The sequence below is a fragment of the Molossus molossus genome, unplaced genomic scaffold (genome assembly GCF_014108415.1).
Source record: "Molossus molossus isolate mMolMol1 unplaced genomic scaffold, mMolMol1.p scaffold_m16_p_12, whole genome shotgun sequence".
Taxonomy (NCBI): domain Eukaryota; kingdom Metazoa; phylum Chordata; class Mammalia; order Chiroptera; family Molossidae; genus Molossus; species Molossus molossus.
Window position 1 is genome coordinate 90,144,325 of NW_023425347.1, and position 18,181 is coordinate 90,162,505.

Here is an 18,181-nt window from a genome sequence, read left to right on the forward strand (position 1 = left end):
AATACTGCTCTAAAGATGCAACTTTAACCAACTACAGAACCTATTTCTAAGACCTTCAGTAAAACATTGACATTTTAGAAAAACAGTGATGTATTAGCCTAAATAACGTAAATTTTGTCACATGCTAAGTCTGCTAATGAACTGTTTTAAATAACTCTTTTCCAATCTGGGCAGTATCAGTCACTAAGCCAAGATGACAGACATGTTTCTTAAGTCAAATAGAAAACAATATTTAAGTAGAAAATGGTGTTAACTTCATCCATTTGCCACCTATATTCTTCTGATATATAAAAATGAAATGGAAAATATTCAATTAGAAAACATTAGCTTCAATCTCCTGTCACCATTGTTCTTCTGATGTGTGCATACTTCAACACAATCATGTGAATTGCCTTATTCCATTTATTCATTCTTTTTTTCATCCTTACCTGAGGACATTTGTATCTATCCATTTTTGTTCAGATAGAGTGGGAGGGAGGGAAAAGAGAGAGAGAGAGAAACATCGATGTGAAAGGGACACATCGAGTAGCTGCCTCCTACACGACCCCAACCAGGGCTGGGAACAACAAAAGGCAACCAAGGTACGTGCCCTTAACCGGAATTTAACCCACGACTCATTGGTCCGCGGGCCAACATTCTAACCGCTGAGCCAAACCGGCCAGGGCCATTTATTCACTCTTGAAATCATGTACCCATCCAATGACTATTTTTAGAGCCATCTCATGTGTCAAACACTGCTCTAGGCCAGGGATACAACAATAATCAGAATGGACCTACATGTCACCTAAGAACTAGGGCTACACAGTCCCTGCTCCACAGAGTCTCATAGCACAATCCAAGTACCTCTCTCCCTAGTATGGTCAACAAAAATAAGTAAGACACGTTGGTAAGATAGTAATCTTAGATCTGCCTCTTCCCTAACCCCTTCCCAAGTAACCCAGGTTAGTTCCACCACAGTATGGAATCAAGCCAAACATGACTCCCTGTAAAACTATCAAAATGAGGCTACACTATATTAACCTTATTGACTGGATTAACAGTTCCTGGTTTCTAATAAAATTCTCAGACAGCTAGTATAATGCCCTTAAGGTAAATAAATTTTTCTTGCCACTTAAAAAAAAAATGTGTCCCATATTCAGATTCACAAAGCAGAATCTAGAATCTGACAGAAGCAGTTTGGGTTAACCACCCAGGAGCAATAGTTCAATTAGGTACCCCACTGTTCAAGCTGCACACCAGTAAGCAGCAAAGTTTGAAAACCACAGATACAGAAAACTTGGAGGAACTGGCTGCTTTCCAACAAAATGATAGATTAGAGGTGTGCTTCCTTCCAACAACATGAACAGTGAACTTCCTGAGCACTTCCTCACTAAGACCTGTCAAGAACCCATTTGGTATTGAACAGAAGGAGTTTATAGGCTACCTGCCAAACTTAGGGGAGAAGGCATAAACCTGAATATACAGAGGAAAAAGAATTATCTCAAACTGAATGCCAGAAAATAAAAATAATAAAGCTTTTAAAATCTTATCCCAAAATTTGTTAGAAATTGATGCTAGTAAGTCAAGTTCCCACTGCTAAATACATAAAAAAGAGGCGGAGGGAAAAATAACAACCTCCAGGCTGACTTGTGAAGGGTTTTGTTGTTTGTTTAATACATCTGAAAAGAATGCATATACAAAGAATTGAGACATGAGAAAGCATTGGTTCAACACTAACAAGTCTACAAGAATTAGGATTTGGGGAAGGTGGAGATGATTACCTAAACATTTTTTAAAAATTGGAAACTGCAACCAAAATAAGCTGATAAAATCCCTAACACTATGAAGAGTCTTCATAAGACTCTCTCCAAGATTTTTATTAAACTAGAGAGCGTCAATTGGCTGCTCTAAGGTTCCTCATGTAAAACAGAAATAAGGGGATTCCCCTGACTGGTCCCCATGTTGTTAAATGTTCTCCCCACCCCCACCCCACCCCTAGCTTCTTAATGAAGCAGGTCTCCATCCTCCTAACTTGAAGAGGATGTGAATCATTCCACAGACATCTGTCTTCTAGCACCACACCTCATGTATACCAGGTCTTCAGCTGTGTTCTAGGAACACCATATCATACACTATTAAGCTGCACATCTATGCTAAGCATATAAGACAATGACTGACAAGGAAAAAAATGTTTTTTTTTTTTAATTATATACGTAAATCCATTTGGTATATTTCAAAAGGTGCAATACTTTTCTTCATTAACCACTGAAAGAAGTTAGACATTAACTTCCAAAAAAAAAAAAGAAAAGAAATCAGCAAATGGCTAACAATTTCCTTGAAAGTCAGTCACATATATAGTGCATCCTAGAAAAGAGGAGGGGCAAGACAGGTTCCACCCACTTTCATGAGTTTCATCAAACACTGAACCTACTCAAGGGTGGAGAGAAAAGGCAACTTTCAAAAAGGAGTATGTTATTAAATGAGGCATTTACTATACTCCTTCCTAAGAGCACCAGGTGGGGAACATGTTTTCTAAACTAGATCTAGGAAGTGGAATGTGGAATCACTCCATCCTCCTCACCTAAAGGGCTGTCAAATGGTTAATGACTTTTTAAAAAATGACTAAATAAAAACAAACCCCACACACACTACCCCCCCCCAAAAAAAAAAAAAAAAAACTAGATGTCCCGGATCACCCTGCAGAGTGGAACCCGGGAGCAGCTTCAACAACCCGAATTAGTCTGTTACAGAGTCATCACAAGCATGCCTTGCTTTTAAACATAAAATAAAAACAAAAACAAAAAAAATTTTTGAGTAACAAAACAAAAACTAGTACTGATCACTTTTCTGACAATACACAATTACTCAAAATTAACTCGTACTGAGAGGGGGAAAGGGACCATACCTATGGGCCTTGTTTCACACGAGTGCATATGGGTAGGTGCAGGGCATTTGTCATTATTGCAAAAACGAATTTTAATTTTTAATCTTTAGTTTGATTTAAACATTGCTTTTAGTATGATGCCGACACCAGCTGTGCAGAAAGGGCTCTGGAGAGATGTTCATAGCAGCACACACCTGCGGCTCTTCTTCGGTTCTGGAGGCTCCAGGGCAGCCAATATTGCTTCATCAAATACATTCTTTAGGCCTTTCTGAAAAGGGGTAGAAAGAAAAAAAATGGGCAGTCTGATTTTCAGTATAATAAAGTTGAAGCTCAAATTAAAAACATTCAAACCCCCCAAAATCGGCAAAGAACAAAACATTCAAAACAATCCTGAATCTCCACACAATCATCTCACTTCACCAAGTTTTGTCCATCCAGGCAGGGCCCTGGAAGGATCCAGCAATTCAGGAGGAGAGGAGCAGATATTCATGAGTGAAACAGTGGTCCTTTGAGAAAGCTTTCTGCAGACCAATATATGTCACAAGAAGCAAACAAGCACATGTGTCATTTGCTCATTCAATATGAGTTTTGTAATGTGCTGCTGAAACATTTTACATAAAAACAAGTGAAGCAGCTCTGCATTCAAATGAAACAGCTGGATATGGAACAGGACTGGAAGGATGAGCACAGGCAGTGTGGCATCCTTATTACATGAAGGCGCAGGCAAAGATGGAGAGAGCAATTACAGTGGCTGCAAAGATATTCACTCTTAACTCCCTTTATCCCACCAATTAGACAGAGCCAAGGGGATTCAAGGAAGCAAAAATGTGGGTACCTGATACACATGTAAAACTAGAGCCAGTCAGTACAACAGGAATAAAGCTTCATCAGGCATTTATACAAACAATTGTAAATTTTTTAATTTCAAAATTTGAAGGTAACCACAATTGTATGTTTCCCTCACAACGATAAAATCAGAAGCAGGAAAATATAAAGGTGGCAGCTTTACATCTCAACATTAGCAAACCTTAAGTCAACTGTTAAAATGGATGCTATTCTTAAAAGATAATGTAACAAATAATCTCATAAAGCAGTAGCAGATACATCAATATCTTTCCCACCCCAGACTGACAAATACTCCACTACAGCACAGACAGCCAAAGCAATAGCAACACAAAGTTTCACTGCACAAAGAAAAACCAGAAAGAAAGAAAAAAAGGAAAAAAAAACCCTTCCCCATTACACTCTACTAGACAAGTCACCCTTTTTCCATGAAGTTTGTCATGCAATTACAATTAACAATTGATCGTAAGAGTAAAATGATGTTTGCGTTATTTTCTCCATCTAGAACTAAGATCTAGAAGTGTTAAAACTCTTATTTTCTCCAAGAGGACATTCTTAATGCCAGACCAAGTTCCCTTTTTGCAATAGTAATCCAAACCAAAAAGCTCTGAGCATCAGGCAACTCAAGCAGCAGAAAGTAAACAAGTCCAACTTGACTACTGATCACAAAAAATATTCTGTAAGATATTGCATTCTTGATCAAAAACTAATACAGAGGTTGCTCTAAGGTGGTGAGTAAAAAGACGCAGAGGCTTTCAAACAGGATGGTTTTATTCCTTTGTTTTTAAATGATCTTTCTACAGTAGTGGGACAGGAAGCAGCAGCAAAGAGGGGAAGGAGAAAACAGTTTAGAATATACAGCACTTCCTTTTGGGTTGAGTTTCCGGAGGCTCGAGGGCAGCTAGGATAGCCTCATCAAACACATTCTTCAGACCTCTCTATAAGACAGAGGGGAGGAGAGAGAATAGCAGCCAGGTTAGAGGATTAGAAAGACTAGCAGATACAATAGCAGTTTGGATTAAATGGGCTGAATTCACAGAAGCAATGTGCCTTAAGAAAAATAACTGCCAGTGTAGAATTTAAGCTCATTAATGGGAAAGCACATAAATGAACAGAAACTTTTTACTTAAAAAAGGTTAACTGAGCAAGAAAGCAACTTTTATGAAAATGTCAGGAGAGAAAAATGGATATCTAAACACAAGAATAGATGCATTGTATAATTGAGCCTTGTAAATCGCCCAGTATTTCTAATGATAAGAATGGAACACACATTTGAAATCTATTAAATTTCAGGATTCTGTGAATTCAGTCCCTGAATAACTGAAAGACACAAATAGCAGACTAACAGGCATGCTACATGTTTCTAGATTCAATGACATAACTGGATGGGATTAATCGGGATTTCAGAGTTAATCAGTTTTCCAGAACAAAAAGGTTCAGACATTTAGAAAGAGTGTTAACTGTTCAACAGTACCAACTGGGAAAAGTTTAAAGAACAGACTCTAGAAACAGCATACACATACTTCAGTTATTCAGTAATGTTATCAGAGCAAGTAACCACCACCCAAGTTATAGGAAAATAAAGAATGGGGTCCTAGAATGAGTTTTAGCAAGCAGTCCAATGCTTTAAGGTGTCTGCATGGGTATCAGAGCATAAAAGCGTGGAGTGAAAACAAAGAATATTCTCAGATCTACAGGGATTAAAATGCATAAATACACTTACACCTCAGGCAGAACTCCAACGTGACAGTGTGACTCAGTAGTACTGGTACCTTAGGCCCAGGTCTACAGACTCACCTAAACTCACCTAAATCTGAAGTCACAGGTTTACCACCCTAAGAAGTTTCACATGTTCTTTAGGTCAGTTTGATCCCAAATACAAATTTCACAAAAATCCCAGAATACAGCTCCAATAACAAGTGCCAGCCCCAGACTACCCCAGATGTTCCCACCCCAACCCTATCCTTACCATGGCCCCACCATGGCATCCCAGAGGACTGGCACCTACACATTCTATTAGGTACAAAATAAATCAGAAAAACAGTAAGTTCTTAAAAAGAAGCAAAAAGTTTAAAAAGTTTTCTTCTTTCCCTATCTTTTAGAAAGTAGAAATGATAAAAATTAAACTTCCTCTGAAATTCTTTCTACACATCTAGGCTAAGCAAATTCTGGTAGTCAAATATGAAAGAATGGGAAGAGAAATACATTTTATAAGGAAAAAAATGGAAGACAGTTATTAGAAACTAGGGCATCTCTAATAAGAAGCAAATCCTTTCTTGCTCACTGACAAAGACCAACTGATCCCCTACAAAACTAATCTTTGCTTTGACCCACACTATCTGATTACATAGAGTTCATTTCTAGAGGAACCAACAAACAGAATTTGAAGTCCTAAAAGTTATAGCTCCCAAACATAACCACGGACCCTATTTTTTATCTTCCCCTCTTTTGACTTCTCCAACTTCAAAATCTAGTAAGAAAAATATAGTTGCTAAGACCTTTTCAAATTCTTATTCCCTGAAAAGTGACTTACTCTATAAACCTGTTCATACTATATTTTTTAAATGTTTTTATTGATTTTTTAGAGAGAAAGGAAGGGAGAGAGAGAAAGAAACATCAATGTGAGAGAGAAACATCAATTAGCCACCTCCTGCACGACCCCTACTAAGGATCGAGCCCACAACCCGGGTATATGCCCTGACTGGGAATCTAACCAGGACCTCTCAGTCCATGGGACGACACTCAACCCACTGACCCACACCAGCCCGACAAACCTGTTCATACTATTAATATATATATATATATATATATATGGAAGCATCCAATTCTCTAAAATAAGCTTCACCAATGACCTAAAATTGGGTCCACGTGGCCCACGTGCCTCCATTTCCCCCAAAGCAACCCATACTTAGAGAAAAACAGCATACAAAAGATGCATATAGTTAGTTATAATTTGACACACATGTTCCACACATATCCTTCCCCAACACACACACACACTTTTCTGATGGTATCAAAACATAGAGGCATCAGGCATTTCTTTAAAATCTCAGTAAGTGCTATGTGTGAGAAGATATAAAATTTTCTTTAGTTTCAAATACCTGCTTTTACAATAGAACTGAATTGCCAAGGAAAACTGGGTTTGGGAGAATATCAGACCTTGAAATTATCCTGTGGAATATCCAGATAAGCATGAAAATTTTATCTTTAAATATCCAACCTAGCATTAAACTGAAGATTATTAAATTATGTCTAGACCCCCACATATTAAATACCTAATATACAATTATATATGCCATTTACCTTAGTATACATACAATGAAGATTAATGCAACTGCCCTGGCCAGTCTGGCTTAGCGGTTAGAGCAACAGCCCTCGGACCAAAGGGTCACAGGTTTGATTCCCGGTCAAGGGCACATACCTAGGTTGCAAGTTCGAACCCCAGCCCCAGCTGGAGTCATGCGGGAGGCAACCAGTCTCTCTCACATCAATGTTTCTCTCTCTCTCTCTCCCCCTCCCTCCCTCCCACTCTATCTAAAATTAAATGAAAAAATATCCGGAGGGGAGGGGGAGGGGGAGGGGAGGGGAGGGGAGGGGGGAGGGGAGGGGGGAGGGGGGAGGGGGAGGGGAAGGAGATAGATAATTAGATAGATAGGTAGATGTAACAAAAAAAAATCTCTTCCCTTTAACCCTGTCCTAATCTACTTAGGCATGTTTGCTCATTGTTTAAAAGTCAAAGCACCATTAACTAGTCAAATAAAACAGTTATGTGCAAATTATTTCTATAATTCTTCCCTTTGCCCCTAGAGGGAGAAATCAAAAGGGGGAATTGGTCGGCAATAACCATGAAGGTCAAGAAGATGAAAACACACAAGTCAGTTACAACTCTCAGTCTAAATACTCTAACATTGTTCCCTGGCCTCAGAATCTGACATTTTCCATCAAGCTATGAGAAGAGTTCCAATTAAATCATTCAGAGACAGAGGAAAGAGGGCCACATGAGGAAGAAATGCCTCCCAAAACTGAACAATAGAGACACTATATAAGCATGTTTAAGAAATAGCCATGGCCACTTTCTCTGACATGACAGTCTCTATTATGACTAATTCCCTATCCCAGAAATAGTATAGCATCAACTGTCAGAATTGACAAGATCAGTTCTATTTAGATGAAAATGTAAGTCAGGGAGTGGGGAGGGAAGCACAGGAGGGGTATTATTGTAAATTTGTGTTCATCTGAACCTTTCCAGTAATTTTTTTAAACACAATCCCTGACCACTACAAATGATTCAGTACCACATGGAAGCTCACCAGCACGAGAGCTTTACTTAGAGACTAATAACTTCTCCATAAATACTAACCTCTATATTTATGTAAAAGAATATACACTATAACTCTGATCATAGTCTTCCTGGGCAGATTTCCTGAGCGCTGCAGACCACTGTTAGAAACAACCCCTGAATCCTAATGCTCTAAGAAACTATTTGGCTGTAATTAAAATAGAGTTCCGCATAGTTCTCACCTGTGTAAGTGCAGAACACTCCACATACTTGACAGCCTTCAGGTCACGTGCCAGCTTTTCAGCAGTTTCTGGAGTGATAGGTTTCTGTTTGTTCTTGGCAAGTTTCTCAATAGTAGAGGGGTCATCTCTGAGATCAATTTGGGTTCCAACAAGCAAGAAAGGAGTCTTTGGACAGTGGTGAGTTATCTCAGGCACCCACTAGAGAAAAGGTATTTTAAAAGATACACCTTCGTTAACCCACAAAGCTTCTAAAACTATTTACAAGTCAACAGAAGGTCTGTAACAACATTATGCAGGACCAACTCACCTTTTCTTTCACATTTTCAAATGAGGATGGAGAGACCACTGAAAAACAGACTAGAAATACATCTGTTTGTGGATAACTCAGCGGTCGTAATCTGTCATAATCCTCTTGCCCTAGAGAGGGAAAAAAAATTGGAGAAATCATCTACTCAATTTTGATGTCCTCATAGTATTAAAATCACAAGTCAGTCAGCAAATTAAGTATGCAGCTAACAGCACAGTGATATATTAACAAGAAAGCAATTTATCTAATAAAATGTATGACTTTACAATACAGTATTTGAGAACATTCTCACTGGGCTAATTCTCTTTAATATTTCAAGCCATTAGAATTGTGATGAATATTATTTGCTTTATTACCAGTTTACAGTTTTCAATCTTTATGTCCATTAGCAATCCAACAATAATGTAATACACACAGTAAACTGTTGCTAAAGAAATGGTTAAAAATTAATCCTACTCAGATCTGGTTAAAAAATGATCACACTGGGCCCTGGCCGGTTTGGCTCAGCAGTTAAGAGTGTCAGCCCGCAGACCAGAGAGACCCAGGTTCGGTTCCCACTAAGGGCACATACCTCGGTTGCAGTTTGTCCCCAGCCCTGGTTGGGGTCATGTGGGTAGCAACCACTCAATGTGTCTCTCTCACATCGTTGTTCCCCTCTCTCTCTTCCTCCCTCTCAATCTGAAGATAAATGCAAAAGTGTCCTTGGGGTAAGGATAAAAAAAAAGATCACAATGAAACCATTTACGGAGCCCTGGCCAGTATGGCTCAATTGGTTGGGCATCGTCCCATGCACAAACCAAAAGGTTGCTGGTTTAATTTCCAGTCAGGGCGAATGCCCAGGTTGTGGACTCGATCCCTGGTAGGAGGTGTGCAGAAGGCAGCCAATCAATGTTCTGCTCTCACAATGTTTCTCTGTCCCTCCCTCCCTCTCTAAAAATCAATAAAACATCTTTTCTAAAAAAGAGAAAAAGAAAGACACCATCTAAGGAAACAAAAATCTCAGTGAAAACCAGCTTACAAAATTCATTGCCCATTCATGACTAGCACATGTTTAGTTAACATGTGCATATAAGACCAGTATCAGAAACCGAGAATCCCTAGAATAAAACTATTTGGCAAGACTCAATGAATGCCAAATCAATGGGGAGAAATCCTGGTGAAAAGTATCTGTATAGTCTAGCCCTGGCCGATTTGGCTCAGCGGTTAGAGCGTCGGCCTGCGGTACAGAGAGACCCGGGTTCGGTTCCCGCTAAGGGCATGTACCTCAGTTGCAGTTTGTCCCCGGCCCTGGTTGGTCATGCGGGTGGCAGCCACTCGATGTGTCCCTTCACATCGATGTTTCTCTCTCTCTCTCTCCCTCCCGCTCTATCTGAACAAACAAAAAAAAAAAATGGAAAAATGTCCTCGGGTGAGGATAAAAAAAAAAAAAATTCTTAAAAAAAAAAAAAAAAGTATCTGTATAGTCTAAAACATTATTTTATAAACCACAGGGGAAAGATGTAACTACATTGTGAGGCAATTAGACATTATCTTAACTGAATGAATTATTATGTGCTTCCAGATTTATATCATAAAGTCACATTACTAATATAGTATTTCAAACAAATAGCATAACCTGAATCTAATGAGGAAACACAGACCAAACTCAAAATGAGGAACATTTTATTAATTTTTTAATTTTTTTTCCCTTTATTGATTTTAGAGAGAGAGAAAAAGTGAGAGGGAGAGAGAGGGAGAAACATCGATGAGAGAAAACATCGACTGGCCGTCTCCTGCATGCTCCCCACTGGGGATTTGGCCCACAACCCAGGCATGTGTCCTGACCGGGAATCGAACCAGCAACCTCTTGGTGCATGGGTCAACACTCAACCACTGAGCCACACCAACCGGGCAAAATGAGGAACATTTTATAAGGGGAGGAGGAAGAGAGAATTGGACTGTTATATAAAAATAATGTCATTAAAAAAGTCATGACTTCCGGTCAAGATGGCGGCATAGGTAAACACGGTATCACGTCCTCCCACAACCACATTAAAGTTACAACTAAACTACTGAACACTCATCATTCAAAACCGCCTGAAATAGCACTGAATGGAAGTCCTACAACTGTAGAATTAAAGAAGCAGCCACATCGAGACTGGTAGGAGGGGTGGAGGCACGACGGACTGGTCCCAAACCCACATGTGGTGGATAAAAAGGAGGATTCCTCGGCTGGGAAGGTCCTCCCTGAGGACTGAGGGGTCCCCGTCCCACACCAGGCGCCCCACTCAGGGTTCCAGTGCCAGGAAGAGAAGTCCTCATAACTTCTGGCTGGAAAAACCAGTGGGAGCTGAGGCTCAGGGAAGCCTAGATGGCTAGAGCCCCAGACAGCTCCTCTTAAAGGGCCCGCACACGGAATTATTGGACTCACTCCCTCTAAGCTTGGAGGGGAGGCAGCTTGAGGGGAGCCAGAGACATACAGGGAAGAACTGAGCTGTTTGGCATTGGAGCGAGGGCTGGAGAGGGGGCTTTCTCCGGGACAAACGTGCTGTCAGAGGCCTTTATTCCTTTGGTGAGCCCTTCCCTGGGGCAGCAGACAGCTGCCATATCTGGGACTCCAGCAACCTGGCTCACACTGGTTGGCCTGCCCTGGTGATTCCATGAGGCCCCGCCCCACCCAACTTTCAGGCCCACCCAAGCTGTTGCCAGTTGCTTAACCATAGGATTGGCCTGTCTTGGATCCTGTCAGGTGTTCCTAAATTCTTTCAAACAAGCAGCATCTAGTCTCAGATAGCCCCATACCTCTCGTTAAGTAATACATAGAAACAAACACAGGGAGGCGGCCAAAATGAGGAGACAAAGAAATAGGTCCCAAATGAAGAACAGAACAAAACCCCAGGAAAAGAACTAGGCGAAATGGAAATAAGCGACCTAACAGATACTGAGTTCAAAATACTGCTTATAAGGATGCTCAATGAACTTAGTGAGAACCTCAGCGAACTTACTGAGGGCCTCAAGAGCAGAAAAGAGGACCAGTCAGAAATGAAGGAGGCACTAACTAAAATAAAGAATAACTTACAAAGATTCAATAGTAGAGTACATAAATCCAAGAAGCAAATCATTGATTTGGAATATAAGGAAGCAAAAAACGCCCAATCCGAACAGCAAAAAGAAAAAGGAATCCAAAAAAATGAGGATAGTGTAAGGAGCCTCTGGGACAACTTCAAGCGTGCCAACATTCGCATCTTGGGGGTGCCGGAAGGAGAAGAGAGAGAACAAGAAATCGAAAGCCTGTTTGAAACAATAATGGCAGAAAACTTTCCTAATTTGGTGAAGGAAAGAGACAAGTCCAGGAAGCACAGAGAGTCCCAAACAAGATGAACCCCAAGAGGCCCACACCAAGACACATCATCATCAAAATGAAAAAGGTTCAAGACAAAGAGAGAATCTTAAAAGCAGCAAGAGAAAAGCAGTTAGTTACCTACAAGGGAATTCCCATAAGGCTGTCAGCTGATTTCTCAAAAGAAACTTTGCAGGCCAGAAGGGAGTGGCAAGAAATATTCAGAGTGATGAAAAGCAAGAACCTACAACAAAGATTACTCTATCCTGCAAAGCTGTCATTTAGAATCGATGGCCATATAAAGACTTTCCCAGACAAGAAAAAGTTAAAGGAGTTCATCACCACCAAACCGTTTTTATATGAAATGTTGAAGGGTCTTTTTGAAGAAAAAGATAAAATATATGAACAAACAAAATGGCAATAAATACATATCTACCGACAACGGAATCTACAAATAAAATGAACAGGCGGAACAGAAACATTTTCATAGATACAGAGAACATTTTGTTGGTTGCCAGATGGGAGGGAGGTTGGGGGAATAGGTGAAAAAGATGAAGAGATTAAGAAGTATAGATTGGTTGCTAGAATGACAAACCTCAAAGGAAAGGGGGTTGAGGGGTAGGAAGAAATAAACCAAAAACTTATATGTAACCAATGGACACAGACAACAGTGTGGGAAAAGGCGGGCGGGGGGGGGGGGGGGCCGGGAGTGGGAAGGAAGGGGTCAATGGGAGAAAAATGAGGAACATCTGTAATACATTCAACAATAAAGATTAAAAAATTTAAAGCAAGAAAAAAAATGTCACGAAAGACAAAGAAAGGCTGAAGAACTGATCCAATTAAAAGAGACTAAAGAAACATAAGCCCTGGCTAGTTTTGCTCAGTGGTCAGAGCTTTGGTCCAAGACCAAAGGGTCCTGGGTTAGATTTCCCAGTCAAGGGCACTATTCTGAGTTGCAGGTTCAATCCCCAGCCAGGTCAGTGTCATGCGGGAAGCAACCAATCGATGTTTCTCTCTCTTCCTCCCTCCCTTCCACTTTATCTAAAGAGGATTAACAAACAAAAAGAGAGAGAGAGAGGCATGGCAACTAATGCAATACATAGTCCTGTACTAAAAGCAGAAAAAACTGAACTTGGATCAATGGACAAAACTGGAATATAAACGTTAAAATAATGTATCAATGTTAAATTTCCTACCTCCAGTCACATAAGAATGTTCTCGGGAAATTCGTACTTATTCAAAACTATACAACAATGATGTTTGAAATGCCCTGACCACTTTGGCTCAGCGGTTAGACTGTCGGCCTGCGGTCCAGAGAGACCCTGGTTCGGTTCCCGCTAAGGGCACGTATCACCCCGGTCCTGGTTGGGTTATGCAGGAGGCAGCCACTCGATGTATACCTTTCACGTTGATGTTTTCTCTCTCTCTCTCTTCCTCCCACTCTATCTGTACAGAAAATGGAAAAATGTCCTCAGGTGAGGGGAAAAAAAAAGAAAAAAGAAACTGAATCTCAAATAGTTCAGAGAAAATTAATATGCATATATGTTTAAATAGAATAATAAAGCAAATAGGGCAAAATGTTAACAATTGATGAATTTGGTTAAAGGGTATATGGGAGGCTCCTGGAACTATTCTTGTAACTGTTCTGTAGGCTTGATATTATTTTCAGATAAAATGTTTTGTTTTTTTAATCCTCACCCAAGGACATTTTTCCTTTTTTTTGTTCAGATAGAGTGGGAGGGAGAAAGAGAGAGAGAGAGAGAAACATTGACGTGAAAGGTGCACATCGAGTGGCTGCCACCCGCACGACCAGCCAGGGCCAGGGATAAACTGCAACCGAGGTACGTGCCCTTAGCGGGAACCGAAGCTGGATCTCTCTGGACCGCAGGCTAACGCTCTAACCACTGAGCAAAACTGGCCAGGGCAGATAAAATGATTTTTTTAAATAGCCATATACATTTCCAAAACTGTGAGGAGAGGGGAATCATCGCAGGGGAAGGATTTAATACTCCAATTCCAAAACTAAGCTACAGCAATCCTATGTATTAAAAATAAGTATTTCATGCCAATGACACTTAATTAAAAAAATGGGGGGGGGCATTTAATATTTTGTATGCCAATAGTTTTTTTTTCTGGCCACCACTAAAAGAGAAGACAAGAATTTAGAGTAGCTACAAAAACATGGAGTGTGATGGCAATGATAATATGAAAGGCATGCTGAAATTAGAAGTGGCCAGGCTTAATGACAAATTGTATATGAATGCATAGAAATTGAAGAAGTAAATATCTGTGAGAATTTTCCCACCAAGGTGACCAATACGGTTGATAGAAGCTAATGGGAAGGGAACTACATGTGGAGGAAATCACATTTGAGTTGACTGTAGAACTTCTAAATTAAAGCAGCTCTAGCTATCTGGGAATAAACTTTAGTAATTTAGGAGGCATCTACATGTAGGTAATAAATGAACACTTAAAATAGGATGGATTTATTCAAGGGAGAGAGGAAAAAGCTGTAAGAGGGCTGAGGGAACTTGGTTTTCTTAGCACTACTTAGTACCAAAATACATTTAGGTATAGTTGTTCTGGCTTAAATGCTGCTTTACAATTTATTAATCTATGCGTATTAGCATTTTACAGAAACCATTACATTTCCAATCATGAGAGACAACACACACAATTCTCAGGCTGGCAGGCCTGCTGAAAGAGTTCAAAGGCATGTATGTTGTGTGCAGAATGGCCTGTAACAAAGAAAGGTCGGTAGATCATGTAGAGCACATATCTGGTGATCTCTTTCACATTCTCCTGAAAGTCTATTTCATTTTACTATAGTGAAAATGAGCTGTTGTGAAAAGAACATCAAATCTTATAAGGCTAATTATTTCCTCCATTTTGTTCTTATAAGTAAAAAACGGTATGGAAGAAAACAAACAGAAATACCATGTTGGTTGACTATCTCTTTCCATTGCCATAATAAAAGTTCAAAAAATCACTTACAGCCAGATGAGTCAAAATATAAGAATTATCAAGAAAAATTTATTTAGAAAAGTTAGAAAAGAAAAAATTACTATGAATAGAAATTCAAAGAATGATATATGTGTATTTGAAACATGGAGAAAACTAAAAGGAAAACAATGACTTGAAATGTCCAGTTAATATTCATAATCTATTATATCAGGGTCCACAAGGAGACTTATTTTCAAATAAAGCTTATTCTTTTTGTAAAAAAAAAAAAAAAAAAGATGTTACTATTATTGCCACTTAAATAAGGAATACATTAAAGCAGGCAAAAAGCTGTCTTCGGGACAATACAGAAACAAAGGTTAAAAAAGTCCAAATGAAGGGGGTTACAAAACAGTAAAATCATCAGCAGCACCTCTAATATTTACTGACTACTTACTATAACAATACGCTAGGGTTAGAGTAAAAGGAATTCAAAGGTATGCACTTCAATATATAACTTTCATTTCTTAAATTATAATGTAGAATTACAAACATGAAATGGATTAAAAAGGAAAAAATGGTCCTAAAGAAAACAAAATCAGCCAAACTCAATTAACAGTTCTGGAAGATTCTATATCACTCAACTAGACACCAAGGCTATAAATATCTCTATGGAGAGCACTGCCATTCCCACTAAGATAACTGAACAATTGCAGAAATGGCCAGACACTAGAAAACACCTCCGTGAACGGAAGGAGTTTCTTTTTAAAAAACAAAACAGCGCCCTGGCCAGTTTGGCTCAGCGGTTAGAGCATCGGCCCACGGACCAGTGTCCCAGGTTCAGTTCCTGCTAAGGGCACGTACCTCGGTTGCGGTTCAGTCACCCACCCCTGGTCAGGGTCGTGCAGGAGGCAGACAATTGATATATCTCTCTCACATCAATTATTCTCTCTCTCCCTCCCTCCCTCCCTTTCTATCTAAAGATAAATGGGAAAAAATGTTCAGGTGAGGATTTAAAAAAACAAAAAGCAGAATCAGCTAAACCAGGTCAAATTGCAGCACTATGATTTGTTCTGAACATTACTCATCTGCTAAGGGAGAGAATTATATTATCTGTGCACCAAACACATCCCAATCACTGTACTGGGGTTTCTTTGTTTTGTTTTATTGTTTTTTATCCTCACCCAAGGACATTTTTGCATTTATCTTCAGATAGAGTGGGAGGGAGAGAGGGAGGAAGCAAGAGAGAAACATCAATGTGAGAGAGACACATCAACTGGCTGCCACCCACATGACCCTAACCGGAGCTAGGGACAAAATGCAACAGAGGTACATACCCTTAGTGGGAACCGAACCCAGGTCTCTCTGGTACGCAGGCAAACACTCTAACCGCTGAGCCGAACCACCCAGGGCTTGTTTTGTTTTTTAATGTAAAGTGAATGAATCATAAATGCATAGTTCCTGAACTTTTACATATGCATGCACTTTTAAAAATTATCATTCAATCTTCACAACATCATCTCTAAGAGAAAAGTATTTTAAACATTTTACATTTTAAAGTAATCAAGCTCTACACAATTCAGTAACTTGCCAACTATCTAGCTAACTGGTCTAGCTAGCCTATAAATCTGCATGCTCTCTTTTCTGTTACCATGGTAACACCTGAAATAAATGAGTGATTGTGATTACAATGATTAAAATTCGAAGTGAAGATATCTTCCAAAAATTTAACCTAAGAAAACAAGAGTATACGTAAATAAAAGTAATGAGGATGGGTAAAACAACCTAAAAGTTAATGTAAACATAAACAAATAAACCAACTATGGTCTAAATTACTAGCATAGCCATACTGGTTTGGGAGAGTTGGTGGGGAGTGAGGGGTGGGGGTAAGTCCGAGTAACACTGGAAAAAAGAACTTTGTATGCTATTAGACTAAAGAAAAAAGAACTGCAAACAGATCTTGAACTCCTATTTTTCAGTATGGTATAGCAATTCTAAAACTGTTTTATATGTATAAGACTGAAAATGAGCCCTGGCCGGTTTGGCTCAGCGGTTAGAGCATCGGCCTGCGGTCCTGAGAGACCCGGGTTCGGTTCCCACCGAGGGCATGTACCTCAGTTGCAGTATGTCCCCGGCCCTGGTTGGGTCGTGTGGGTGGCAACCACTCGACGTGTCCCTTTCACGTCGATGTTTCTCTCTCTCTCTCTCCCTCCCACACTCTATCTGAACAAAAAATAGAAAAAATGTCCTCGGGTGAGGATAAAAAAAAAAAAAAAAAAAAAAAAAAAAGACTGAAAATGAGTTAATATTGATCTTTTTTTTTTTTTATCCTCACCCAAGGACTTTTTGCATTTATCTTCAGATAGAGAGAGAGGGAGATAGAAACATCGATGTAAGAAAGACACATCAAGTGGTTGCCACCCACACGACCCCAACTGGGGTGAGGACAAACTGCAACTGAGGCATGCACCCGTAGCGGGAACCAAACCCAGGACTCTCTGGTCTGCGGGCCAACGCTCTAACCACTGAGCAAACTGACCAGGGCTAAATAGGGATCTTTTGGAAAAACAAACCTCTAACTATAGAAGAAAAAGAAATGAAAATATGGAATTGATGAAGGCAAAGAAGGCTCCTGCAGTAGGACTGCATTAGAGGCATCAACAAAAACTCATTATCCAGAATAAATGTTATTTTCTTCCTTAATATATGAATGATATTCAGGACAAGTCACTGTGATACAGAAATTAAATCAGGCCCTGGCCGGTTTGGCTCACCGGTTAGAGCATCAGCCTGCGGTCCAGAGAGACCCGGGTTCAGTTCCCGCTAAGGGCACGTACTTCGGTTGCAGTTTGTCCCCGGTCCTGGTTGGTCGTGCAGGTGGCAGCCACTCGATGTGTCCCTTTCACATCGATGTTTCTCTCTCTGTCTCTTCCTCTCTCTCCCTCCCACTCTATCTGTACAAAAAATGGAAAAATGTCCTCGGGTGAGGATTAAAAAAAAAAAAAGAAAAGAAATTAAATCAGGATATAAAGGACAAAAAGAATGTGTGTCAAAACATTAAAATGTTTTTATAGGGAAAGGCCATAAAAAAAAAAAAATCTGCAAATGGAACCTGAATGTTAACAAAAGAAGTTAAATTGTGGTGTGATCTGCCCTGGCCACTTTGGCTTTTTTAGCATTGGCCTGCGGTCCAGAGAGACCCGGGTTCGGTTCCCACTCAGGGCGTGTACCTCGGTTGCAGTTTGTCCCCGGCCCTGGTTGGTTGTGCGGGTGGCAGCCACTCGATGTGCACCTTTCACATCGATTTTCTCTCTCTCTCTCTCTCTCTCTCTCTCTCTCTCTCTCTCTCTCTCTCTGTCTTCCTCTCTCTCCCTCCCACTCTATCTGA

The 18,181-nt window shown here is 40.0% G+C and overlaps 1 protein-coding gene across 1 annotated transcript in view; it reads right to left on the reverse strand.

Annotated features, from left to right (window-relative positions):
• Positions 1 to 1,626: 1,626 nt before the first annotated feature.
• The window catches only part of CDC42 (cell division cycle 42), a 58,603-nt gene continuing 42,048 nt past the window's right edge, over positions 1,627 to 18,181 (reverse strand). The window contains exons 4-6 of the mRNA XM_036255350.1: positions 8,535 to 8,644; positions 8,228 to 8,425; positions 1,627 to 3,131 (exon numbers count right to left, since the gene is read on the reverse strand). Of these exons, the coding sequence (XP_036111243.1) occupies positions 3,042 to 3,131; positions 8,228 to 8,425; positions 8,535 to 8,644 (398 nt within the window). The 3' untranslated portion in view covers positions 1,627 to 3,041. The remainder of the gene's footprint in view (positions 3,132 to 8,227; positions 8,426 to 8,534; positions 8,645 to 18,181) is intronic.